At 44.1% G+C, this 17,597-nt stretch overlaps 1 protein-coding gene across 2 annotated transcripts in view; it reads right to left on the bottom strand.

Moving 5' to 3' along the window:
- Positions 1 to 2,254: 2,254 nt before the first annotated feature.
- LOC117505764 (tropomyosin alpha-4 chain-like) overlaps positions 2,255 to 17,597 on the bottom strand; it is a 117,917-nt gene continuing 102,574 nt past the window's right edge. For both annotated transcript variants that reach the window (XM_034165305.1, XM_034165306.1), the window contains exon 9: positions 2,255 to 2,654. In XM_034165305.1, coding sequence (XP_034021196.1) covers positions 2,572 to 2,654 — 83 coding nt within the window. In that variant the 3' untranslated portion in view covers positions 2,255 to 2,571. The remainder of the gene's footprint in view (positions 2,655 to 17,597) is intronic.

Below are 17,597 nucleotides of genomic sequence, written 5' to 3'. Positions count from 1 at the left end.
GTTCCAATACTTTTGAAGGCAAATGAGAAGCACCCAAGCAGCATCTTACATCTCAAATACACAAAGAGAGCAGGAATCAGCTGCTGCCTGCTCGTTTTATTAATCTAAAATCACCAGAGATACGTGTATATATAAGACAACCTGAATTAAAGTAGAAATGCCGCTTTTAATAACCTGGAACTCATTTCTGGCATAAAATATATAACACACACACACACACAAACAGGCCACTTGGCTGTTATGATATAGATGTTCAATAAATCAGTCACTTCATTTTATGTTTTATGTGTCTGAATGGGGCAGAACAGTGGATTAGTGGTTCACACTGTTGCCTCACAGCAAGGTGATGGGTTCGATTCCCACCTGTGGCCTCTCTGTGTGGAGTTTGCATGTTCTCCCCTTGTTTGTGTGGGTTTCGTCCGGGTGCTCTGGCTTCCTCCCTCATCCAAACAAATACAGGTTAAGGCCCGGTCACACGGCACTTAACGAAGGGCAATGAAGCCCAAACAAAACAAGAAATCTGGATTTTGGTTGGCATTGTTTAACCTTCACTCAGCTTCGTTCCTGCAGCTGGCGCTTCATCAGGATTTTTAAACTGTTGAAAAATTTGAACAAAGGGCAATGAAAATGACCAGCTGAATGTTTTCACACAGTGCAGAAGCTGGTTTGTGCGCTGCTGTGGAGGAGAGATGCAGCTCCTCCGCGGCGGAGCTGGTGCGTGCAGTGCGGGGCTTCTGCCGCTGCGTGTGATGGAGCGAGTGCTGCCGTGGTGCTGGCTGACCAGGAAGAATTTGTTGGCCTTTCCGCCAGCGCACGACAGTCCATGATCGTGGTGGTGTTCCAGCGCTGTGGGCACATGAGAAGAGAGTTGCTGCACAAAAAGTCTGGCTGGAGCTGCAACATTCTGTCCATGAACTTTGAAGGGTTTGCTGTCCTCCAGCCTGCTGGCCCTTTGAGGAAGTGATCCTTGATCACTGTGTATTTGTTCGCAGCAGGGAGGCTTGGCAGGAGCGCGATCAGCCTTGTTTAACCCAATGCGATCAGCTGGAGAGAAGGTAAAGCTTGTGTGATTCACGTACACAGTGCCTGTGCGTGCGCGAGGTGATCAGAAACAGCAGGGTTTTAAAAAAAAAAACAAGACAGACAGCGCTCTCTGTCTCTCTCTCTCTGTCTTGTACGTGCACATTTCGGGTGTACAGACAGCAGTTAGTTTTGGTATTTGAGAAATATTTGGCGTGTTTACAGTGTGTATCATTTTGGTAGAGTATTTAGCATGTGTGGTTAGTGTGGTGGTGGTTTTTTTGTAAAAATGAGGCATCTTATGAATGTTTAGCGCTTACGTTTTTAAATTTGATGATGAAGGAGATGATCTCTCTTTTGTTCTGGATGAGGAACCAGAGCAGGTGGATCCACCGACGTGCACACAGATCTCCACAGTGGGTCGGATCGCGCATTTGTTTGCAGTTTCTCCAGGACTCAGACGCTATGAGCTTCAGTTTCATTTTGTTCCTCTTTCGTCCCTTTTGTGCTCTTGATTCGCAAGCTATCTGGAGATAAAGCTCGTACGTCTGTGACTTTCCCTTCGCTCGTCGTGTGCCGTGTGACCGGGCCTTTAGGTGGGCTGGAAACTTTAAATTGATTGTTTGTTTGTCCTATGTGTCCCTGGGACAGACAGACAGACGTCCCATCCGGGGTGTCCCTGCCTCACACCCTGTGGGTGCTGGAACAGGTTGCAGCTCCCCCCCGGTGACCCTTAATTGGACTAAACTGGATGGATTTTAAATCTTAATATGTATTTTTGTTTTTGACTGACTTCAAGTCAAACTGCAATAAAATATTTCAACTTTTTAATTAAACAATCTGCTTTATACATTGAAAATCTGTTATTTGGAGAAAAATTGAAACTTTTTGTCATCAGCTGACATGGATCAGGATCAGCCCCAAGTCAATCTGGAAGAGTGACACACACACACACACACACACACACACACACACACACACACACACACACACACACACACACACACACACACACACACACACACACTTTGCAAAATAAAACCACTTAATGACTGAACTGAAAACTGCTTTATTATGAAGGCCCCGCCCACTCTGTGGCGATCATTATGACACATCATTGACTTTGGGTAAAAACAGTTTTTTAAACTTCATCTTTAAGTTGAATTAAAAAAAAAAATCACCATGTTCCACTGGATGAGGAGGCATGTCAACAACCTCTGACTGGCCCCTGGCATCAAGTATCAGTGAAATGCCTGCTGATTGGCTAATGACTCTCCTACACCCCACCCTCACTGGAAAAACAAAGATTAAGACATCAACAAATCAATCAATATTCTATCAATATTATTTAATATAATCAATATTCAATTCTAAAATAATCAAAAGTTTGGGGGGGAGCAACTCAGTGTGAGGAATGTTTTTAAAGCAGGAATTAGAACCCAGCAGGAGTCCAGGAGCCTGGAAGCTCCCAGCTGAGGTCCAGAAGACGAGTTCAGAGGAACGTTTTGGCCACCAACTTCCCAGCTGTCCAAGGTGAGACGGCGAAGAGGCTCAGCAGGAGTTTAACTCCTCCATGGTCTGGGTGAGTGTTGAATGGAGCTCGGCGCAGGTTTTCCTTTCTGAGGACAAATTGTCTGCAGACAGACAGGAGACAGACAGGTTTGTGTGAGTCGCACCGCTACTGACAAGACCATCAAAGAATTTCAGTTCAATTTAATTTCAATTTATCCAACGTATATGTAGAGCGCCAAGTCACGACAGCGTCACCTCGAGGCGCTTCACAGAAAATAAAAAATTATAATAATGGACCAAAAGTAGAGAAGCTTGAGTCTTCGACTGGACTGGGTTGCTTGACGCGAGGACGTTTCGCTTCACATCACAGAAGCTTCCTCAGCTAAAATTCTTGCTCTGGAAGTCTGACTTCTGTCTGACTCTTGTAGAGAAGAATAAAACAGAAGCCAACAAAAGCTGGAGTTTTAAACCTAACCAGACCCCTCCTACTGAGCGGCAGACTGCTATCGGCTAGTGACTAAACAATAGCTCTAATTTAGCAACTATTGTGCTCTAGTTAGCACCCTCCTAATGACAGGGCAGCTGTCCCTCCTAATGATGGGACAGACACCTCTCCTGATGGCTCCCTTGACGACTCTCCTGATCAACTTCAATCAATCAATCAACTTTTTTCTTGTATAGCGCCAAATCACAACAAACAGTTGCCCCAAGGCGCTCCACATTGCAAGGCAAGGCCATACAATAATTATGAAACACAGTCTACGTCTAAAGCAACATAACAGTGGTTGGCTCTCACTGCGGTATTGTATCACTTCCTGTTCCGGAGCACAGCGGTGTTTTTCTGTATCTGTTAGCTGTTTAATCTGCGCAGTTAGATTGATCTAGTTATCTAGATTACGATTTGTTTCCCAGTGTAATCTTTACGTGCCTTAACTAAAGCACTCATTCTGCTGAATCACCTCTAAATTATTTACACATTATTCACTTTGCGTGTTTTTAGGAATCCGCTAGCTTAGCGTAGCTACTAGCTCTTAGCCGATTTAGCATGGCGGCTTCTCCTGTCTCTCCCGCACTTTTCTGCTCTGGGTGTGAAATGTTTAGTTATTCCTCGGCCTCCTTTAGCAGTAACGGTACTTGTAATAAGTGTAGCTTATTCGTAGCTTTGGAGGCCAGGCTGGGCGAATTGGAGACTCGGCTCCGCACCGTGGAAAATTCTACAGCTAGCCAGGCCCCTGTAGTCGGTGCGGACCAAGGTAGCTTAGCCGCCGTTAGTTCCCCCCTGGCAGATCCCGAGCAGCCGGGAAAGCAGGCTGACTGGGTGACTGTGAGGAGGAAGCGTAGCCCTAAACAGAAGCCCCGTGTACACCGCCAACCCGTTCACATCTCTAACCGTTTTTCCCCACTCGACGACACACCCGCCGAGGATCAAACTCTGGTTATTGGCGACTCTGTTTTGAGAAATGTGAAGTTAGCGACACCAGCAACCATAGTCAATTGTCTTCCGGGGGCCAGAGCAGGCGACATTGAAGGAAATTTGAAACTGCTGGTTAAGGCTAAGCGTAAATTTGGTAAGATTGTAATTCACGTCGGCAGTAATGACACCCGGTTACGCCAATCGGAGGTCACTAAAATTAACATTAAATCGGTGTGTAACTTTGCAAAAACAATGTCGGACTCTGTAGTTTTCTCTGGGCCCCTCCCCAATCAGACCGGGAGTGACATGTTTAGCCGCATGTTCTCCTTGAATTGCTGGCTGTCTGAGTGGTGTCCAAAAAATGAGGTGGGCTTCATTGATAATTGGCAAAGCTTCTGGGGAAAACCTGGTCTTGTTAGGAGAGACGGCATCCATCCCACTTTGGATGGAGCAGCTCTCATTTCTAGAAATCTGGCTAATTTTCTTAAATCCTCCAAACCGTGACTATCCAGGGTTGGGACCAGGAAGCAGAGTTGTAGTCTTACACACCTCTCTGCAGCTTCTCTACCCCTGCCATCCCCTCATTACCCCATCCCCGTAGAGACGGTGCCTGCTCCCAGACTACCAATAACCAGCAAAAATCTATTTAAGCATAAAAATTCAAAAAGAAAAAATAATATAGCACCTTCTACTGCACCACAGACTAAAACAGTTAAATGTGGTCTATTAAACATTAGGTCTCTCTCTTCTAAGTCCCTGTTGGTAAATGATATAATAATTGATCAACATATTGATTTATTCTGCCTAACAGAAACCTGGTTACAGCAGGATGAATATGTTAGTTTAAATGAGTCAACACCCCCGAGTCACACTAACTGTCAGAATGCTCGTAGCACGGGCCGGGGCGGTGGATTAGCAGCAATCTTCCATTCCAGCTTATTAATTAATCAAAAACCCAGACAGAGCTTTAATTCATTTGAAAGCTTGTCTCTTAGTCTTGTCCATCCAAATTGGAAGTCCCAAAAACCAGTTTTATTTGTTATTATCTATCGTCCACCTGGTCGTTACTGTGAGTTTCTCTGTGAATTTTCAGACCTTTTGTCTGACTTAGTGCTTAGCTCAGATAAGATAATTATAGTGGGCGATTTTAACATCCACACAGATGCTGAGAATGACAGCCTCAACACTGCATTTAATCTATTATTAGACTCTATTGGCTTTGCTCAAAAAGTAAATGAGTCCACCCACCACTTTAATCATATCTTAGATCTTGTTCTGACTTATGGTATGGAAATAGAAGACTTAACAGTATTCCCTGAAAACTCCCTTCTGTCTGATCATTTTTTAATAACATTTACATTTACTCTGATGGACTACCCAGCAGTAGGGAATAAGTTTCATTACACTAGAAGTCTTTCAGAAAGCGCTGTAACTAGGTTTAAGGATATGATTCCTTCTTTATGTTCTCTAATGCCATATAACAACACAGTGCAGAGTAGCTACCTAAACTCTGTAAGGGAGATAGAGTATCTCGTCAATAGTTTTACATCCTCATTGAAGACAACTTTGGATGCTGTAGCTCCTCTGAAAAAGAGAGCTTTAAATCAGAAGTGTCTGACTCCGTGGTATAACTCTCAAACTCGTAGCTTAAAGCAGATAACCCGTAAGTTGGAGAGGAAATGGCGTCTCACTAATTTAGAAGATCTTCACTTAGCCTGGAAAAAGAGTCTGTTGCTCTATAAAAAAGCCCTCCGTAAAGCTAGGACATCTTTCTACTCATCACTAATTGAAGAAAATAAGAACAACCCCAGGTTTCTTTTCAGCACTGTAGCCAGGCTGACAAAGAGTCAGAGCTCTATTGAGCTGAGTATTCCATTATCTTTAACTAGTAATGAGTTCATGACTTTCTTTGCTAACAAAATTTTAACTATTAGAGAAAAAATTACTCATAACCATCCCAAAGACGTATCGTTATCTTTGGCTGCTTTCAGTGATGCCGGTATTTGGTTAGACTCTTTCTCTCCGATTGTTCTGTCTGAGTTATTTTCATTAGTTACTTCATCCAAACCATCAACATGTTTATTAGACCCCATTCCTACCAGGCTGCTCAAGGAAGCCCTACCATTATTTAATGCTTCGATCTTAAATATGATCAATCTATCTTTGTTAGTTGGCTATGTACCACAGGCTTTTAAGGTGGCAGTAATTAAACCATTACTTAAAAAGCCATCACTTGACCCAGCTATCTTAGCTAATTATAGGCCAATCTCCAACCTTCCTTTTCTCTCAAAAATTCTTGAAAGGGTAGTTGTAAAACAGCTAACTGATCATCTGCAGAGGAATGGTCTATTTGAAGAGTTTCAGTCAGGTTTTAGAATTCATCATAGTACAGAAACAGCATTAGTGAAGGTTACAAATGATCTTCTTATGGCCTCGGACAGTGGACTCATCTCTGTGCTTGTTCTGTTAGACCTCAGTGCTGCTTTTGATACTGTTGACCATAAAATTTTATTACAGAGATTAGAGCATGCCATAGGTATTAAAGGCACTGCGCTGCGGTGGTTTGAATCATATTTGTCTAATAGATTACAATTTGTTCATGTAAATGGGGAATCTTCTTCACAGACTAAAGTTAATTATGGAGTTCCACAAGGTTCTGTGCTAGGACCAATTTTATTCACTTTATATATGCTTCCCTTAGGCAGTATTATTAGACGGTATTGCTTAAATTTTCATTGTTACGCAGATGATACCCAGCTTTATCTATCCATGAAGCCAGAGGACACACACCAATTAGCTAAACTGCAGGATTGTCTTACAGACATAAAGACATGGATGACCTCTAATTTCCTGCTTTTAAACTCAGATAAAACTGAACTTATTGTTCTTGGCCCCACAAATCTTAGAAACATGGTGTCTAACCAGATCCTTACTCTGGATGGCATTACCCTGACCTCTAGTAATACTGTGAGAAATCTTGGAGTCATTTTTGATCAGGATATGTCATTCAAAGCGCATATTAAACAAATATGTAGGACTGCTTTTTTGCATTTACGCAATATCTCTAAAATCAGAAAGGTCTTGTCTCGGAGTGATGCTGAAAAACTAATTCATGCATTTATTTCCTCTAGGCTGGACTATTGTAATTCATTATTATCAGGTTGTCCTAAAAGTTCCCTAAAAAGCCTTCAGTTAATTCAAAATGCTGCAGCTAGAGTGCTGACGGGGACTAGAAGGAGAGAGCATATCTCACCCATATTGGCCTCTCTTCATTGGCTTCCTGTTAATTCTAGAATAGAATTTAAAATTCTTCTTCTTACTTATAAGGTTTTGAATAATCAGGTCCCATCTTATCTTAGGGACCTCGTAGTACCATATCACCCCAATAGAGCGCTTCGCTCTCAGACTGCAGGCTTACTTGTAGTTCCTAGGGTTTGTAAGAGTAGAATGGGAGGCAGAGCCTTCAGCTTTCAGGCTCCTCTCCTGTGGAACCAGCTCCCAATTCAGATCAGGGAGACAGACACCCTCTCTACTTTTAAGATTAGGCTTAAAACTTTCCTTTTTGCTAAAGCTTATAGTTAGGGCTGGATCAGGTGACCCTGAACCATCCCTTAGTTATGCTGCTATAGACGTAGACTGCTGGGGGGTTCCCATGATGCACTGTTTCTTTCTCTTTTTGCTCTGTATGCACCACTCTGCATTTAATCATTAGTGATCGATCTCTGCTCCCCTCCACAGCATGTCTTTTTCCTGGTTCTCTCCCTCAGCCCCAACCAGTCCCAGCAGAAGACTGCCCCTCCCTGAGCCTGGTTCTGCTGGAGGTTTCTTCCTGTTAAAAGGGAGTTTTTCCTTCCCACTGTAGCCAAGTGCTTGCTCACAGGGGGTCGTTTTGACCGTTGGGGTTTTACATCATTATTGTATGGCCTTGCCTTACAATATAAAGCGCCTTGGGGCAACTGTTTGTTGTGATTTGGCGCTATATAAAAAAAAAATTGATTGATTGATTGAACCAAGGGATGGTCCAGGGTCACCCGATCCAGCCCTAACTATAAGCCTTAGCGAAAAGGAAAGTTTTAAGCCTAATCTTAAAAGTAGAGAGGGTATCTGTCTCCCTGATCTGGATTGGGAGCTGGTTCCACAGGAGAGGAGCCTGAAAGCTGAAGGCTCTGCCTCCCATTCTACTCTTACAAACCCTAGGAACTACAAGTAAGCCCGCAGTCTGAGAGCGAAGCGCTCTAATGGGGTAATATGGTACTATGAGGTCCCTAAGATAAGATGGGACCTGATTATTCAAAACCTTATAAGTAAGAAGAAGAATTTTAAATTCTATTCTAGCATTAACAGGAAGCCAATGAAGGGAGGCCAACACGGGTGAGATATGCTCTCTCCTGCTAGTCCCCGTCAGTACTCTAGCTGCAGCATTCTGAACCAACTGAAGGCTTTTTAGGGAACTTTTAGGACAACCTGATAATAATGAATTACAATAGTCCAGCCTAGAGGAAATAAATGCATGAATTAGTTTTTCAGCATCACTCTGAGACAAGACCTTTCTGATTTTAGAGATATTGCGTAAATGCAAAAAGGCAGTCCTACATATTTGTTTAATATGCGCTTTGAATGACATATCCTGATCAAAAATAACTCCAAGATTTCTCACAGTATTACTAGAGATCAGGGAAATGCCATCCAGAGTAACGATCTGGTTAGACACCATGCTTCTAAGATTTGTGGGGCCAAGTACAATAACTTCAGTTTTATCTGAGTTTAAAAGCAGGAAATTAGAGGTCATCCATGTCTTTATGTCTGTAAGACAATCCTGCAGTTTAGCTAATTGGTGCGTATCCTCTGGCTTCATGGATAGATAAAGCTGGGTATCATCTGCGTAACAATGAAAATTTAAGCAATACCGTCTAATAATACTGCCCAAGGGAAGCATGTATAAAGTGAATAAAATTGGTCCTAGCACAGAACCTTGTGGAACTCCATAATTAACTTTAGTCTGTGAAGAAGATTCCCCATTTACATGAACAAACTGTAATCTATTAGACAAATATGATTCAAACCACCGCAGCGCAATGCCTTTAATACCTATGACATGCTCTAATCTCTGTAATAAAATTTTATGGTCAACAGTATCAAAAGCAGCACTGAGGTCCAACAGAACAAGCACAGAGATAAGTCCACTGTCCGAAGCCATAAGAAGATCATTTGTAACCTTCACTAATGCTGTTTCTGTACTATGATGAATTCTAAAACCTGACTGAAACTCTTCAAATAGACCATTCCTCTGCAGGTGATCAGTTAGCTGTTTTACAACTACCCTCTCAAGAATCTTTGAGAGAAAAGGAAGGTTGGAGATTGGCCTATAATTAGCTAAGATAGCTGGGTCAAGTGATGGCTTTTTAAGTAATGGTTTAATTACTGCCACCTTAAAGGCCTGTGGTACATAACCAACTAACAAAGATAGATTGATCATATTTAAGATTGAAGCATTAAATAATGGTAGGACTTCCTTGAGCAGCCTGGCAGGAATGGGGTCTAATAAGCATGTTGATGGTTTGGATGAAGTAACTAATGAAAATAACTCAGACAGAACAATCGGAGAGAAAGAGTCTAACCAAATACCGGCATCACTGAAAGCAGCCAAAGATAACGATACATCTTTGGGATGGTTATGAGTAATTTTTTCTCTAATAGTCAAAATTTTGTTAGCAAAGAAAGTCATGAAGTCATTACTAGTTAAAGTTAATGGAATACTCAGCTCAATAGAGCTCTGACTCTTTGTCAGCCTGGCTACAGTGCTGAAAAGAAACCTGGGGTTGTTCTTATTTTCTTCAATTAGTGATGAGTAGAAAGATGTCCTAGCTTCAGGAAGGGCTTTCTTATAGAGCAACAAACTCTTTTTCCAGGCTAAGTGAAGATCTTCTAAATTAGTGAGACGCCATTTCCTCTCCAACTTACGGGTTATCTGCTGATGACGTGAATGACTCATTACCATGAACAAAAGACTGAAACTGCTTTGACTTGAGTACCCCATAGTAAACAGGGGATAAAGCGTGTCTCAGACCCCCTCCCCGGTTAAGGCTGGGTTTCAAACGTTTCACAAAGAATGCCTCCTTGACCCCTCTCTCAAACCATTTCTTCTCTCTGGCTAATATTAGAGAAATATTAGAGAAATGGTTTGACACACTTTAGCCCCTGTTTACAATGGGGTACTCAGGTCAAAGGAGTTTCAGTCTTTTGTTCATGGTAATGAGTCAGACTTCCAGAGCAAGAATTTTAGCTGAGGAAGCTTCTGCGATTTGAAGCGAAACGTCCTTGCGTCAAGCAACCCAGTCCAGTCGAAGATTCAAGCTTCTCTACTATGGAAACCACCTGGACAACTGAGAGCCTTCACAGAAACAATGGACCAAAAGATCAAAGAGCATATTTAAAGATTAAAAGCACAATTAAAGTAAAAAAAAAAAAAATCATAACACAATATGCTAATCACAAAAAAGGGAAGATAAGTGCATCTTAAATCTGGACTTGAAAGTCTCCACAGAATCGGACTGTTTTATTGACGCAGGGAGATCATTCCACAGAACAGGGGCACAATAAGAAAAGCTCTGTGACCCACAGACTTCTTATTCACCTTAGGGACACAAAGTAGTCCTGCACCCTGAGAACGTAAAGCCCAGGCCGGTACGTAAGGTTTAATTAGGTCAGCTAGGTAGGGAGGTGCCAGTCCGTGAACAATTTTATAGACTAGTAGCAGGACCTTAAAATATGATCTCACTGGGACAGGAAGCCAGTGAAGAGACGCCAAAATAGGTGTAATGTGGTCAAACTTTCTGCTTTGTGTCAAAAGTCTGGCTGCAGCATTTTGAACCAATTGGAGAGCCCTAATGCTGGACTGGGGTAAACCAGAAAATAGAACACTGCAGTAGAAGAGATGAACGTATGGATCAGGGTCTCAGCATCAGCCATAGACAGGATGGGACGAATCTTCACTATATTTGGGTGATTCTTAGACTACGGGCACTTATTATGTCCTTTGATCATATTGTATGAAAAACAGAAAAAAGGGGAAATTTCACACTTTTATAGTTATCTTTACAATGAAAGTGTGTTAAGAAATTTGTTCTAGTAGTCTATGATGACTTTTTCACCTTTTTTCAGCATCATTATATGCAAATATTTCCATTTTGTGCTTGTCCCACACCCAGACTTTTGATCTTCAATGATAAAAATGAATGGTAAAGAAATGTTTTTTCTAATGTTTTAAAATATCTCTGAATAAAATATCAGTAAAATAATCAAAACATAATTGGGGTATTCAATGTCATACAACTTATGTGTCGGACGCAGGACGGAGAACCGACCAGCGTTTGAAGGACCCAGTATAAAATAAGCAGAGCACGGTACAAAGGATAACTGAATTTAATTACATAACAGTGATGTGATAAAAGATATAACAAATAAGTGCGCGGTCTGGCGTGGTGGAAAAGCGGTGCGCTCCCAGCAGCACTAACGGTCCAGAGCCAGAACCAGTTCGGACCCAAGGACCCCACCGACACCCCCCAGGTGGCCGCGACAAACCGAGTCTGTGAAAGAAGAAATCATCATGTGAGTCCACATTCCACACACAGAGAGACCGCTCAAAGGTGTACAAACAGCAAACACTTCCTGGCTTAATTACTAATCAGCTTCCCACCCTGCAGGCATGGAACACCCTGTTCACAAACTCAACTGCAGTGGAAGCTGATTAAACGACTAACATAACAGCTCAATATAATAAGGTGTGAGGGACACCACATTTACTGACTGTATAAATGTTAGTCACAAAATCTAACGTACCTCAGGAAGTGTGCTGACGAGCGTGAGACCTCACCCCCTCCTCTTTCACAGACCATGCATCAAACCTGGACGTTCTCTGCATCCACTGATGATGAGATGGCTCTCGAGACGACGATCTCACCCGTCTGGTCACAAGGTCGAGTCTCTGGCAAATACACACTGTGTACTCCAGACTTAAATGCCACCATGTTCCAATCCGTGTAGATGCACCACAGCTGTGAGTCCTGACGAACCGCACCTGATCAGCCTCAGGTGATCAGGGTGAGGTCCTGGTAACTCAGCCACACAGCCACTCAGTCCCAAATGCGTACCACCTGGAAGGAAAACCAAAAGACAGAAACAGAAGACAAACAAAAGCCAGCCAGGCACGCCAGCCACAACACAACTGTTGTGATTTCTTTTAAACAAAATGTAGTTGTCCCACACTATTGCCGTAATTTCCACCACAACACTGTAATGTCCCTAAACAGTTTGTATGAAAGATTGTTTGGGTAGTTTCTATGGAGATAAACAGTGACATCAGAGCACATGTATATAGCGCCAAATCACAACAAACAGTTGCCCCAAGGCGCTTTATATTGTAAGGCAATGGTGTGGTGGAAATTACATTTACAAGGCCAATAGTGCCCGTAGTTAAAGAATCACCCATTTCACGGGTGGAAGAAAGCAGTCCTAGTAATATTTCTAACATGGAGCCCAAAGGACAACGAAGGTTCAAAACTCACCCCATGGTTCCTCACTTTGTCAGTGTGAGGTAAAACGCATGAGCCTAGGCTGAGCGTTAACTGGTCAAATTGATGCCGATGTCTCACTGGAAAACATTTCTGCCTGAGGTCAAAGGTCTATTTGTCATGTTTCCTTGGAGCCCAACATTCATTCAATTTGTGATCTGAGCCACAGTGGCAGTAGACCAAGCAGCTCATCCCACACTTCCCTATCCTGAGCTAAGTCCTATAACTCTTCCCGGGGGACCTCCAGGTGTTCCCAAGCCAGCTAGGAAATATAATCCCTTCAGCATGTCCTGGGTCATCCCCAGAGCCTCCTCCTATTTGGATGTGCCTGGAACACTTCCCTAGAGAGACCACCAGGGGGCATCCTCACCAAATGCCAGAATCACCTCAACAATACATGTAAATGTCTTAGAGCAAATATTGGTCACAGTGAGCACATGTGGTGAGTAGACAAACACCAGAATCCCTTAAATCCAGTCCATCAACCCATCATGGAACTAAACCAAGTTCCTCAAACGAGATCACAAATTCAGAAATTGCTCTAAATGGATAAGACCTTCTGTCTTCTGTAACTCTACAGCGATCAGTCACTCGTGTTTGATTAGCAAGACGACAGTGAAACGGCGCAAACGCAGACACACACAGTGTGTGTGTGTGTGTGTGGAGGAGGGGAACCCTGATCTCTGTGTGTGTGTGTGTGTGTGTGTGTGTGTGTGTGTGTGTGTGTGTGTGTGTGTGTGTGTGTGGAGGAGGGGAACCCTGATCTCTGTGTGTGTGTTTTTGTGGAGGGGGGACCAATTTGTTATACAGAAACCCTTGTTTAACTAATCTAGTAAGTTTATGGTATCTAGTGGAAAAACTTTGGTAATTATCACAGATTCGACCAATTCTGACTAATCGAGAGCTGTAAATACCGTATGTAGGTTTACTCAGTATGTTACTACTCATACAAGGAAATTTTACAATATGAAAGTTAAAATCATCCCGTTTGTCAAAAACGGCTGTTCTAAACTGTCTATAAAACAACTCTATGTCTAAGTATGAGAGTTTTTTATTGTTTGCTGTAATCTTTTTAAGCTCTAATTCTGATGGATAAATATTTTTAATTTCATTCTCAAAATTAGGGTTATTTAAAGTAAGTGGGTTATCAATGTAACGGAAGGTATTACTAAAGGTTTTTGCTGACTGGCTATAAGTTGTAAGTTTATCTTTCATAAATTTTTATTCATAATAAAAAAGGAAAAAGATTTGCTAAAACTGGAACACAGTCTGTTCCCATAGGTATCCCCATCATCCATCCATCCATCCATTTTCTTCCGCTTTATCCGGAGTCGGGTCGCAGGGGCAGCAGCTCAAGCAAAGCCGCCCAGACCTTCCGATCCACACACACCTCCCCCAGCTCCTCCGGGGGAACCCTGAGGCATTCCCAAGCCAGCTGCGAGACATAGTCCCTCCAGCGTGTCCCGAGTCTTCCCCGGGGTCTCCTCCCGATGGTACGTGCTCAGAACACCTCTCCAGCAAGGCGTCCAGGGGGCATCCGAAAAAGATGCCTGAGCCACCTCAGCTGGCTCCTTTCAACATGGAGGAGCAGCAGCTCGACTCCGAGCTCCTCCCGAGTGACCGAGCTCCTCACCCTATCTCTAAGGGAGCGCCCAGCCACCCTGCGGAGGAAACTCATCTTGGCCGCTTGTACTTGCGATCTTGTTCTTTCGGTCATGAGCCAAATCTCATGACCACAGGTGAGGGTCGGAACGTAGATCGATCGGTAAATCGAGAACTTTGCCCCCTACTCAGCTCTCTCTTCACCACGACGGTCCGATACAGTGACCGCATCACTGTAGATGCTGCACCGATCCGTCTATCAATCTCACGCTCCATCCGTCCCTCACTCGTGAACAAGATCCAGAGATACTTAAACTCCTCCACTTGAGGCAAGGACACTCCAGCAACCTGAAGAGGGCAAAGCACCTTTTTCCGGTCGAGAAACATGGCCTCGGATTTGGAGGTGATGATTTTCATACTGGATGCTTCACGCTCGGCTGCAAACTGCCCCAGTGCACACTGAAGGTCCTGATTTGACGAAGCCAACAGAACCACATCGTCCGCAAACAGCAGAGACAAGATTCTGTGGTTCCCAAACTGGACCCCTCCCCAGACAGCAAATACATCCGGGCCGGATGTAGTCCAACATCTGGTACCAATCCTGAAAACAGATCCGGTCCAGACAGTTTTTGCACCCTGGCCCAGATCCGGCACGGCTCCGCTTTACGGTTCTGGAACAGATCTGGACCAGATCTGAACTGGATCCGCAAAACACCAACTGTTTACAGACCATATCTGGCACGGATCTGGGACAGATGTGGTCCGCATCACAGCACCGTGGCAGGAATATGGGGCATAACAATAAGCAATTTTATCTGCACTCGGCAGAAACTACCCATTTGCCGTTATAAACTCTGTATTCTGTAATTGTGATCGTCACTGAGGCTTTTTTAAATGCTTATTGCAAAGCGGTTTGTTTCTTTACGACAGTTAAGTTTTATAAGTCCAGGGACACTGATCTGTGTGTTATAGATACAAATCAGTTTCCTCGGATCCACGGAACTTACCCTTGTAAAACTTGTTCCTGCCACGGTGCTGTGATGCAGACCACATCTGTCCCAGATCCGTGGCCAGATATGGTCTGTAAACAGTTGGTGTTTTGCGGATCCAGTTCAGATCTGGTCCGACTACATCCGGCCCGGATCTATTTGCTTTCTGGGTCTACACCCTGACTGCGCTTAGAAATTCTGTCCATAAAGGTAATGAACAGAACTGGTGACAAAGGGCAGCTCTGGCGGAGGCCGACGTGCACTGGAAATAGGCTTGACTTACTACCGGCAATGCGAACGAAGCTCCTGCTGCAGTCGTACAAGGACCGGATAGCCCTTAACAAAGGACCCCGTACTCCCGGAGCACCCCACACAGGGTGCCCTGAGGGACACGGTCGAACGCCTTCTCCAGATCCACAAAACACATGTGGACTGGTTGGGCGAACTCCCGTGAACCCTCAAGCACCCGATGGAGGGTATAGAGCTGGCCCAGTGTGCCACGATCAGAACGAAAACCACACTGCCCCTCCTGAATCCGAGGTTCGACTATCCAGTACTCTGGAACAGACCTTACCGGGGAGGCTCAGGAATGTGATCCCCTGTAGTTGGAACACACCCTCCGGTCCCCCTTCTTAAACAGAGGGACCACCACCCCGGTCTGCCAATCCAGATGCACTATCTCCGACCGCCACGCGATGTTGCAGAGATGTGCCAACCAAGACAGTCCCACAACATCCAGAGACTTAAGATACTCCAGACGGATTTCATCCACCCCAGTAGCCTTGCCACCGAGGAGCTTTCTGACCACATCGGTGACTTCGGCCTGGGTGATGGATGAGTCCGCCTCTGAGTCCCCAGTCTCTGCTTCCTCTTCAGAAGATGTGACGATGGGTATCCCTATTGTTTATTTGAAAATTCTGTTGCTGACCTCTATACAGATATTGTCTACAAGGAATTCTATATGCTCAATCATGTTTTCTTCGGTTACATTATGATAATGTGTTGATGTTGTGTTAGACCAGTATGTAGTGCCATTATTTCTAATAACGATATACACTCAACAAAAATATAAACGCAACACTTTTGGTTTTGCTCCCATTTTGTATGAGATGAACTCAAAGATCTAAAACTTTTTCCACATACACAATATCACCATTTCCCTCAAATATTGTTCACAAACCAGTCTAAATCTGTGATAGTGAGCACTTCTCCTTTGCTGAGATAATCCATCCCACCTCACAGGTGTGCCATATCAAGATGCTGATTAGACACCATGATTAGTGCACAGGTGTGCTTTAGACTGCCCACAATAAAAGGCCACTCTGAAAGGTGCAGTTTTGTTTTATTGGGGGGGGGGGGGGGGGATACCAGTCAGTATCTGGTGTGACCACCATTTGCCTCATGCAGTGCAACACATCTCCTTCGCATAGAGTTGATCAGGTTGTCAATTGTGGCCTGTGGAATGTTGGTCCACTCTTCAATGGCTGTGCGAAGTTGCTGGATATTGGCAGGAACTGGTACACGCTGTCGTATACGCCGGTCCAGAGCATCCCAAACATGCTCAATGGGTGACATGTCCGGTGAGTATGCCGGCCATGCAAGAACTGGGACATTTTCAGCTTCCAAGAATTGTGTACAGATCCTTGCAACATGGGGCTGTGCATTATCCTGCTGCAACATGAGGTGATGTTCTTGGATGTATGGCACAACAATGGGCCTCAGGATCTCATCACGGTATCTCTGTGCATTCAAAACGCCATCAATAAAATGCACCTGTGTTCTTCGTCCATAACAGACGCCTGCCCATACCATAACCCCACCGCCACCATGGGCCACTCGATCCACAACATTGACATCAGAAAACCGCTCACCCACACGACGCCACACACGCTGTCTGCCATCTGCCCTGAACAGTGTGAACCGGGATTCATCCGTGAAGAGAACACCTCTCCAATGTGCCAAACGCCAGCGAATGTGAGCATTTGCCCACTCAAGTCGGTTACGACGACGAACTGGAGTCAGGTCGAGACCCCGATGAGGACGACGAGCATGCAGATGAGCTTCCCTGAGATGGTTTCTGACAGTTTGTGCAGAAATTCTTTGGTTATGCAAACCGATTGTTTCAGCAGCTGTCTGAGTGGCTGGTCTCAGACGATCTTGGAGGTGAACATGCTGGATGTGGAGGTCCTGGGTGGTGTGGTTACACGTGGTCTGCGGTTGTGAGGCTGGTTGGATGTACTGCCAAATTCTCTGAAACGCCTTTGGAGACGGCTTATGGTAGAGAAATGAACATTCAATACACGAGCAACAGCTCTGGTTGACATTCCTGCTGTCAGCATGCCAATTGCACGCTCCCTCAAATCTTGCGACATCTGTGGCATTGTGCTGTGTGATAAAACTGCACCTTTCAGAGTGGCCTTTTATTGTGGGCAGTCTAAGGCACACCTGTGCACTAATCATGGTGTCTAATCAGCATCTTGATAATGACAC

Source organism: Thalassophryne amazonica, unplaced genomic scaffold (genome assembly GCF_902500255.1).
Source record: "Thalassophryne amazonica unplaced genomic scaffold, fThaAma1.1, whole genome shotgun sequence".
NCBI lineage: Eukaryota > Metazoa > Chordata > Actinopteri > Batrachoidiformes > Batrachoididae > Thalassophryne > Thalassophryne amazonica.
Note: the sequence above shows the minus strand (reverse complement) of the source record. Positions and strands in the feature narration are given on the sequence as shown.